The 10000-nt window shown below is 41.5% G+C and overlaps 1 protein-coding gene across 4 annotated transcripts; it reads left to right on the top strand.

Moving 5' to 3' along the window:
* The first annotated feature begins 2924 nt into the window (after positions 1-2924).
* Positions 2925-8747, top strand: LOC137978990 (nephrocystin-3-like). Of its 4 annotated transcripts, none has more exons than XM_068826127.1 (4): positions 2937-3045; positions 3315-3415; positions 3968-4821; positions 5533-8747. In XM_068826127.1, exons 3-4 carry the CDS (start codon positions 3996-3998, stop codon positions 7272-7274), a joined length of 2568 nt encoding a protein of 855 aa, XP_068682228.1. In that variant the 5' UTR covers positions 2937-3045; positions 3315-3415; positions 3968-3995; the 3' UTR covers positions 7275-8747. The 4 variants fall into 4 exon arrangements, with proteins under 4 accessions (XP_068682227.1, XP_068682228.1, XP_068682229.1 ...); XM_068826128.1 differs by having other exon boundaries at positions 4183-4821; XM_068826126.1 differs by lacking the exon at positions 3315-3415 and having other exon boundaries at positions 2925-3045.
* The last annotated feature ends 1253 nt before the right edge of the window (positions 8748-10000 follow it).

The following is a 10000-nucleotide window of genomic DNA, read 5'->3' on the forward strand; positions in this document are numbered from 1 at the left end:
TCACCAGTTATCTGAGTTTTTGCCCCTTTACCTACAAATTGGGGTTAATCAAAACCTTGATTGATAGAACTTTTAAGATAAACAACACTTGGATGGGGTTCCATACTGACCTTCAAAAATTGTCTGTCATTCTGCGGAGGAATCTCTTCCCTGAGAACCTTATCAACAAATATATTTCTAAACATATTCAGACAGCAGTCAAGAGAGGGAAAACACAGTCTCATCCAGGAATCGAGCCCCAGGAAACACCTAAGTTTTTCTTTAAAATCCCTTACGTTGGGCACTTCTCAGTCACGGCACAGAGGAGTATACGCAAACTTGCTAATCGGTTATGTAAACCTATTGATATAAGGTTAGTCTTCACTACTTTCAAAGTCAGGAATCTTTTTAATGTGAAAGATGCTGTCCCTGTAGGGCTTCGCACGCGTGTGGTCTATAAATTTTCGTGTGCAAGTTGTAATGCTTATGTTGGTGAAACCAGCCGACACTTCACCACACGAGTGCGCGAGCACTTACTTTCAGACAGATCTTCGAACGTTTTTAAACATCTGCAGAGTTCAGAGTTTTGTAAGGCATCCTGCACACCGGATTGCTTCGAGATCCTGGACTCTGCAGCCACTAAGTACCAAGTGAAGCTTAAGGAATCCATGTACATAAAATGGGAGAAGCCCGATCTCAACCAGCAGGTGAAACACATTAACCTGACTCTCTCCCTGTAAGGAACTAAGCGTCACTCATTTGAAAATTTTTGTTTTGTTCCGTTTTGATTTAATACGCAATAGGCTGATTTAGCAACAGAACGGGAACGTCAGTAGCGACGGCGCGCGCAGAAAAAACACCAATGAGAATTCAAAATAGAGTAGACTCCACTCTTTTCTTCTCTATTCTAAATTCTCATTGGTAGTTTTGCTGCGCGGGACGTCGCCACTGACGTTCCCGTTCTGTTGCTAAATCAGCCTAATATTGACAACGCAATGTAACGAAGTTTGTAAGATCGCGCGCGCTTTAAATTCAACGGCGATTTCAAAATATGTAACACTGAAGATGACGGATGTACCGTCGAAACATGTCTGGAAAATTAAAGAAAGTTGTTATGTTTATACGACTATCTATATTGTTGCTGCTATCTAGACCTTTTGGAACAATATTTATCAAATTAATATACTAAATATATAACTACTATTATTTTACCAAGTTAATATTTACAATAATGCAAATTTTAAAGACACTGAGCAAACGCAGCTGTCAACAACACCGCAACCAATCAAGAAGGAAATACCAAAAAGGCCACTAATAATAACTAACAATTATTCTAAGAGCGCGAGTTTGATATAAAATGGTAAATGGCCAACGCGGGGCGTAGCGCCGAGTTGGCTAAAACCAGTCTCATATCTAACAAGCGCGAATGAAATGATTGTTTTATTGAATTTTCATTAAATTCTGAACGCTTGGACACTTAGAAATTAAACCCAATCATTTTCCAGCTTGCAACACTCAATGCAATCAGTTTCCATATTAGGTGAGACGATATATGAGCTGATAACCGAGATTGAGTGAACCAATTAGAAGTCCAGAAACGCAACATCCGAAGTCGAGAACTTAATATTTATTATCAACACTTGCTGACTTAAAACAAATTCAATAGTTTGTCACAGACTTAACAGCCAGGAGAGGTCAACACACAGGCAAAACAGGCAAACCAACTAACTTAACTTTCAAGCAGTCCGCAAACAACAACAATTTAATTTGACACGGGAAAAATCGGGCAAAAATTTGCTCCCCAAACAGTCAGTCACGCCAACACAACTTCCAACTAGCGAGGGCCGAAAAAGCCTAAAAAAATTGGGCGTTAGCGGTCAACTACAAAGCTAACCCACAGGATAACAAGGGTCAACCAATTTTGAAACAGCAAATACAGCTGCCCAAAAATTCTGCAACGCGTAGTCTACAAGATATCCAAACCGTAAACCGTCCCTCAAGACCAGCAACCTTTGCGTTCAAAAGGATCACGATGAGCAGAATGTCTCATCACAAGTCAACTTTTGCTGTAAACGTTGATTACTAAGGAATCAAACATCGTCTTTTGAGATGCGCTTTCAATAAACTTTAAAGAGAAAATGCCGGACGGTTGGTTTTGGGTGGACCAACCCGACGTCGATTTCAATAAGATTAATGATAAAAGCGCAAACAAAAGATACAAAGGTATTACACAAGGACAATAAGAGTTGAGCAAAAGCATGTATTTACTCTTTCGGTAGAGATCTTCTATTGCTTCTTCCCGCGAAAACCAACGGCGTTTCTACCATTTGTCGACAAAAACCGAAAATTCCGGTTGGAAATTCAAATGGTACAGTCATCGTTCCTCTTTTCCCGTTCCAACCGAAATGACCGGAAAAATCCCGTACCATTTGTAAACTCCCACTCGACCCGGTTCACTTCCGCCTTTTTTCCCGCCTTTCGACATTGCAGATGCAGCCGCAATTTTGATTTGTTCGCAATTTTGATTTGTTATTGCTTTCTTCCAGCCGTGAGAGACTCGGGCCTGGCGAAATGCCACACCGGGAAATCCTGTACCATTCCAACCGGAGTTTCCGCGCAAATGGTAAACGACTCAAACCTCGATCTCGTTGCTATGTGACGTCAACTGGCACCGAGCGAAGAATGGAAAATGAAGTGTCTCCCTCCCTCCTGATAATCCTTACAACGATTTTTTTGTAATATTTGAACGCTGTTGATTTATAGTGAAATATGTTGAGAAATCACTCCTATTTCTATTTCAATCTGTTCCCCTTCCAATTTTTGTTCACATTGTGGTTTATTTCCGTCAGCATCAGCCAAGTTTTGCTGTAAATATTTACAGCTGTCACTAAGGGTTTGGGGAACCCCCCTAAATTCAATGGGGTATAACAGCCTGCGGGTGTTACCGCAAATACTATGGCCGACTTCTTTGTCGACGTGTCTCAAACTTCGGTATGTTGAAGTTTGTCTTGTTCTTAGTTCATCGTTTTCTTCACGCCAATCGCAGATTTGAGACCTTTGTTTGAGGTATGGAATTTTTTAATTGTTCCTTCTGTAATGCGGAAGCACTTTTTGTCGCAGGGTTCACTAAATCCCGAACGATATCTGACATTCAAACCTCTTTTAAGACATATAAACATCTCAAACACTCGATATTCCGTACTGTGATGCTCCGTATCACAGGCTGTCCCAAAGACCTTGAAAAGCTAAACGATATCCCTTGCAAATGTCTGCCATTTACGGTCACAAGAATTCAAAGCGATAATAACAATCTTCATAAAGCCAATTTGTTTCAGTTTCTAAAGGTGATACTCTGTCTTTGACTAAACTACTCCTCTGTTTGGAATTGAAAAATACCTTAATCCTGCAATAAAAAGAGGTCTGCATAGGACATACGGTACGTGACGAACTCTTCCTTCAATTGCATGGTTGTAGTGGGTGTCAGGTTACAGTCTGTTGCTCCAAGCTTAATGTCGTTGAAAAACGGTTGAGAATCCAGTGGAGCGGAGGGTTTTCTCTCCAAGGCCTTATGTTCCAGTATAGCGAAAACAAGTGAACTTTCCACAGCGTATCAGCTGTGGCTTATTTTGAACGAGGCAGACAAGTGAAGACACAGGGTTTGCGAGGTGGTACTGAGTAGTAGAAGCAGAAATGTTCTCGAACGAATCTCAATTTGTAATCTTTAACAATTGTTCATCGAAATGTACGGTGATTAGTAGTTGCAGAAATATCCACCACTTTCACTGACACTGAGGTGGATAATCGTTTAGTATATACCATACAAGTTGGATAATCAGCCGAGTTCATTGATGTATTTGCTTCCTAGCATCCAAAGCGAAACGGGAAGCCATTTTGTTTTTCTCCGTTTTCTCAAAGGTGAAATAGACTTGGTTTGAGCCAAGGTTTGGGGTGGACATCTCATTTATTCATATATTTATTTCATGTTTAGAGAATTGAAAATTTTGGCTCTGCTTGATATGGCCTTGCACCCATACCGAGACGAGCAGTTAAATTATTTCAAGTTTGTGTCCCTTGTGCTTGATGGATTCCCTGAAACTTTACGTCATGCCTTTAAAACAATGTGGGACAACACGATTGCACATCGCTCTGGTTTCCAGCTCTGGGATGACTCCTCTGCTGTGAGGAATCTGTTTGTTTCTACAGAGGGAGGTACGACCAGCGTTCCAACACACCAGTCCTACATGGAATGGGATTGTACCGCTTTGTTCCAGGCTACCATCTTTGCAAAGTCCTTTGCCATACGCCACAGAACACTCAGTGATATGTACCTGAAACCTCGAGCTGTTCCCAAGGGAAGTTTCCATGCTTCTGTGTTAAGCCCAGGAGGAGATGATACCGAAACGTTTGCATTAGCAATTGATCAACTTCGTCGTTTGCGAAATGTGCTTTGTCATTCAACCAGTTCTGAGATGCACAAAACAACCTTCGACCTTTACATTCAACATGCAAAAGATGCATTTAGCGCTCTTGGAGTTTCAACAGCCAGAATTGATGCCATTGGAAGTTTGAACGAGTCGGATTTCCCGACAAGTAGAGTCCATGAACTGGAACAGCAAATTAGGCAAGAAAATCAATCTTATATTAAATGGCTAGAGGGCGTAAGTGTAGATATCGGAGACATTAAAGAGAGTCTAGAGAGTCAAAAAGCAAAGATTGATGAGGATGTGATTCCAGCTTTAAGGAAATTAATTCTGAAATCGGAAGTAGATAATACCAGCAAAGATGACGAAGAACAGCCGATAATATTACAAGAGGATACCGAATCAAAGCCGAAAACGTCAGGTATAATATGATTCAATACGATGCTCCTTTTTCATAAAGAATGATTAAGGGTGAATATGAGTTTTCAATTACCTCCCCTTGTAGAATCTTGATTGAAAAAGTTTTAATAGTCATTACAGATTTACCTTGCATGATTTAAAGATAGTTAACATGCACTTAAATGCCATGCCATTTTTCTCTCGTCTTTGAATTTTGAAAGCCAGCTTTGATGCTTAACGGTGCCTAAGATATTTTTGCAACTACAGAATACAGGGCTACACAATGCCAGCACATGCAAATTAGTTAGAAGCTTTTGTAGAACGAGACACACGACAATGGGAGCTTTTGTTATTCAATGATATGGAAATAAGTGGCCCTGTATTCTGTAGTTAAACCGGCAAGGATAATTATCGGTTGTCAGCTTTGCTGATGATATTGAGGAAGCCATTTTGTTAGGAGGTGGGCAAGGTGGTCCTTCGTGTACCCGCACCCATCATCCTAACACTCAACCCCACCCCCTTTCCCCAAGAAAAAAAAAACTGATATTTCTTCTTGGGTTCGGTATGGGTTACACGTCAGCTAGATTGTTTTTACTCAAGCGTACCGTTTTAGTTCACGTCTTATTTAGGACGCGGAAGTATTAAGAACAACAGAAACCCCTGTTGTAAAGAAAAACACGAACCCTCATTTTAAACTCTTTATACGATTAATTCGCGTCTTTTCTGAACGTAGCTGATGGGAAAACAACAGAAAAATATCACAACGAGGCGGACACCCATACGTGCACATCTGTTAACGAAAATCCAAGTTTATCGATGGAATACCCTTCAGCTCTCGCGGCACACCAGCTTGATCTACATACCACAAGAAAACTGTATGGAGAAGACAATGGAAGAACGGCTGATAGTTACCATCGACTCGGGATCACTCAACGCGAGTTACGCGACTTGCCCTCTGCTATAGACTCGCACCAGCGCGCATTGAATATTACCAAGAAATTGTTTGGAGAAGAACACCCAAGAACAGCTGATAATTACCATCAACTCGGGATTACTCAACGGGATTTTGGTGATTACAATTCAGCTCTCGACTCACACCAGCGTGATCTACGTGCCTCAAAAAAACTGTATGGAGAAGACAATGGAAGAACGGCTTATAGTTACCATCAACTCGGGATCACTCAACGCAAGTTACGCGACTTGCCCTCTGCTATAGACTCGCACCAGCGCGCATTGAATATTACCAAGAAATTGTTTGGAGAAGAACACCCAAGAACAGCTGATAATTACCATCAACTCGGGATTACTCAACGGGATTTTGGTGATTACAATTCAGCTCTCGACTCACACCAGCGTGATCTACGTGCCTCAAAAAAACTGTATGGAGAAGACAATGGAAGAACGGCTTATAGTTACCATCAACTCGGGATCACTCAACGCAAGTTACGCGACTTGCCCTCTGCTATAGACTCGCACCAGCGCGCATTGAATATTACCAAGAAATTGTTTGGAGAAGAACACCCAAGAACAGCTGATAATTACCATCAACTCGGGATTACTCAACGCGATTTACGCGACTTGCCCTCTGCTATAGACTCCCACCAGCGCGCATTGAATATTACCAAGAAATTGTTTGGAGAAGAACACCCAAGAACAGCTGATAATTACCATCAACTCGGGATTACTCAACGCGATTTACGCGACTTGCCCTCTGCTATAGACTCCCACCAGCGCGCATTGAATATTACCAAGAAATTGTTTGGAGAAGAACACCCAAGAACAGCTGATAATTACCATCAACTCGGGATTACTCAACGGGATTTACGCGACTTGCCCTCTGCTATAGACTCCCACCAGCGCGCATTGAATATTACCAAGAAATTGTTTGGAGAAGAACACCCAAGAACAGCTGATAATTACCATCAACTCGGGATTACTCAACGCGATTTACGCGACTTGCCCTCTGCTATAGACTCCCACCAGCGCGCATTGAATATTACCAAGGAATTGTTTGGAGAAGAACACCCAAGAACAGCTGATAATTACCATCAACTCGGGATTACTCAACGCGATTTACGCGACTTGCCCTCTGCTATAGACTGCCACCAGCGCGCATTGAATATTACCAGGAAATTGTTTGGAGAAGAACACCCAAGAACAGCTGATAATTACCATCAACTCGCGATTACTCAACGGGATTTTGGTGATTACAATTCAGCTCTCGACTCACACCAGCGTGATCTACATGCCTCAAAAAAACTGTATGGAGAAGACAATGGAAGAACGGCTTATAGTTACCATCAACTCGGGATCACTCAACGCGAGTTACGCGACTTGCCCTCTGCTCTAGACTCGCACCAGCGCGCATTGCATATTACCAGAAATTTGTTTGGAGAGGAACACCCAAGAACAGTTGAGAAGTATCATCAACTCGGAATCACTCAACGCGAAGATACACGAGCGGGAACGGTTTGACATTAAGGTTTTAATTTGGTTGCCCCTCCAATTTTACTTGCACTACAAAGAATCTTATGCACCAGTCAATTGAAACCCCCAACCCCCAGGTCCTGGAGAAGGGTGGGGGATTTGACATAAACCCTGGTCAAAAAGCATCAAGACCCCCACCCCCTGAGGCAGAAATTTAGATCAAATTCCCGTATACTTTGGGGTAAGAAATTTAAAACAATCCAACATTTGCTATGGAAAGAAATTTCAAATATTCTACTTTGGGTTTGTGAAGTTTGCATTTTAGTTACTGGTACAATGCTAATTTAAGGAAGCTCGAAAGGGTTTCAGCTGAGCGCGCGCGCGTAAGCCGCACACGCAATTCTAAGAGCTGCTCGCGTCACCAGAAATAGACAAATACCGCTAATTTCGCTCACCTTTCTTCTAATTCCTATACATATGGAATATAAATAGACATCACCTATTCACGAAAACTACGAAAATTGTATGCACATAGTTTAATGGTCACTTAAATCCGTTTGTGTTGGCCTGTGGCTTCACTCGCGCGTGCAATCGAATTTTTTGCATGTTAGCTTACAGTGCGACGCGCCTTACCGTGGCCACCCAACAAACTTTCACCGTTTGACAACTATGTGTAAGTACGTCAACTGAAACAATCCATCCAACTGTGTTCAACTTACAACCGTGCGAACTTTGCAACGAGGGGTGACTATCAATCAAATTCTCACACCCTGATTGACGTATAAGTTTCAAAAAACTTTGTTAGGTGGCCACGGTAAGGCGCGTCGCACTATAAGTTAATCTAAACGTCTGTCTTTCAAATTTAAAAAAATTATGTAGGTGAAAAAAAAAATAGACAGTTCAAAAAAACTTATTTTTCTGAAAAACTGACCTACAGATTTTGTTGAAGTTTAAATATTGTAGAAATTATTTCTAACATTCTCTGGTAACGCTGTATCGGAAGATTTCACCGTCCCGTTTTTAAAAGAAACCACAATATATCTTGATTTTAAGGGACAAAGGAGTGCCTTATATCGTTGCCATGGTAACGTTATTTTGGAGGAAAATGTGACGTGAGGAATTTATAATGGGTAGTTAATACCCTTGCCAAATTTACCCTAACTGTGTCTAAGGACAGAATATGTTCATTTGTTTGAAAAAAGGAGAAACTATTTCGAGCCTCCTTAACACACATTTTTTGTTCAACTATTAAATAAGGGCAAAGCATCCATATATCATTATTGCTCAAGACCATCTGATTACTAAACTGTCAGCAACGTTTAAAGTGAAGTTCGCATTACGCTGCATATCACACATACTAAATTTGCCTGGTTGAAGTCAAGTTTAAAGGAACCCAAGAATTCAGATTGCATATCATTTGCAGTGGATGGTGAAGTTAAAGAATGATATGCGTGGATTAAAGCAACTCTTACCTCCGGGAAGGGAGGGGGGTATTCCGACAATTTAGTGTAGCTGTGTCAATCAATCAAGGTTTTCAAACCCTGACCCTAAAGGGTCAAGGGTAGAAAATCGAGATTCGATACCCTCTTTAAGGCCCACACAAGCTAGAAAGGTCCCTTTAAGATCGCTTTGTTAAACTTGAAATTGCAGTACAGTTTTGATAAACCGTATCTTTTTCGTTTTGCGCTTTGTGGTGGATACTGCAATTTAGTGACTCTATCTAAGGAATATCCAAGGATCACAATACCAAAAATACCTAAAAGGAGACCCCTGAGCACCTCAAAAACCCTACCCTATCGGGCGGCACATACCTATGTAGCGTATGTAAGAGAGTAATTCCCCCCCCCCTTCCGAGGGGCTCTTAAGCCTGGTTTTCACTGGCGACGCAAGCACAAGCATACGCAGCTTATGCTGGTGAAAACGAACGTCGAAATATTAAAGCATTAAATAACAACCACGGCATCTGCCATTTCGTTTAAATGCTCAGACGCGGAGAATCTGGAAGGAGTGCTTTAATTGGCCAGACGTAGCAAATTTCCTTGTGCTTATGCTGCGTTTCATTTTCAAACGACGAAAGCGAACGCGAGCATAAGCTCAAGCACGAGGAAAAGGAAAAAGTTTGATCCTTATGCTTGCGTCAACCCCGTTTTCACGGTGAAATAAGCGCTCTTGTGCTTGCACTTGCGTCGTTCGTGAAAAACCAGGCGTTTCCTTTCTCACGCTTTCCGCCATCTTTATAAACTCGAATGCCAGTGCTACTCTTGACTCGCGTGGGGACGGGACCCAAAATTTTAGAAGTTCAAAAATTGTGATTTGATATTAACCTACATATTAGACTACGCAATGTTTATTATATTAGCACATTCGTACCTGGGGTTCATCGAAATTTAATCTTGACTCTTTCTAAATCACTATCGTTAAGTTCGCGCCTTGCAATCAACAAATCAATGCCTCATCCGTTTCATGAATGAGCCAAAAAAGAAGAGTTTTGTTTCCTTGTGTCAAGTAGGTGGGCACAATGTTATAAATGCAATTCAAAAACCAGGTAGGTAACAATAAGAGCCGTAATGGCGCAATGACATCTGATGCGAGGGGGGTCCGAGTTCAAACAGCGGGTGAGGCGGGTCTGGTAAAAGAGTCATTTCTTGTTGCTTTCCGCGGGATAGGGAATTTTGCAGTGCGTCCACTGAAACCTGAGTCACAGATAATGAAACCCAATTAGAGGGCAGTACTGAAACAAAAGATTGAAACATTTTCAGATCCAACGAATCAAA

The sequence above is a fragment of the Montipora foliosa genome, chromosome 12 (assembly GCF_036669935.1).
Source record: "Montipora foliosa isolate CH-2021 chromosome 12, ASM3666993v2, whole genome shotgun sequence".
Classification (NCBI taxonomy): Eukaryota; Metazoa; Cnidaria; class Anthozoa; order Scleractinia; family Acroporidae; genus Montipora; species Montipora foliosa.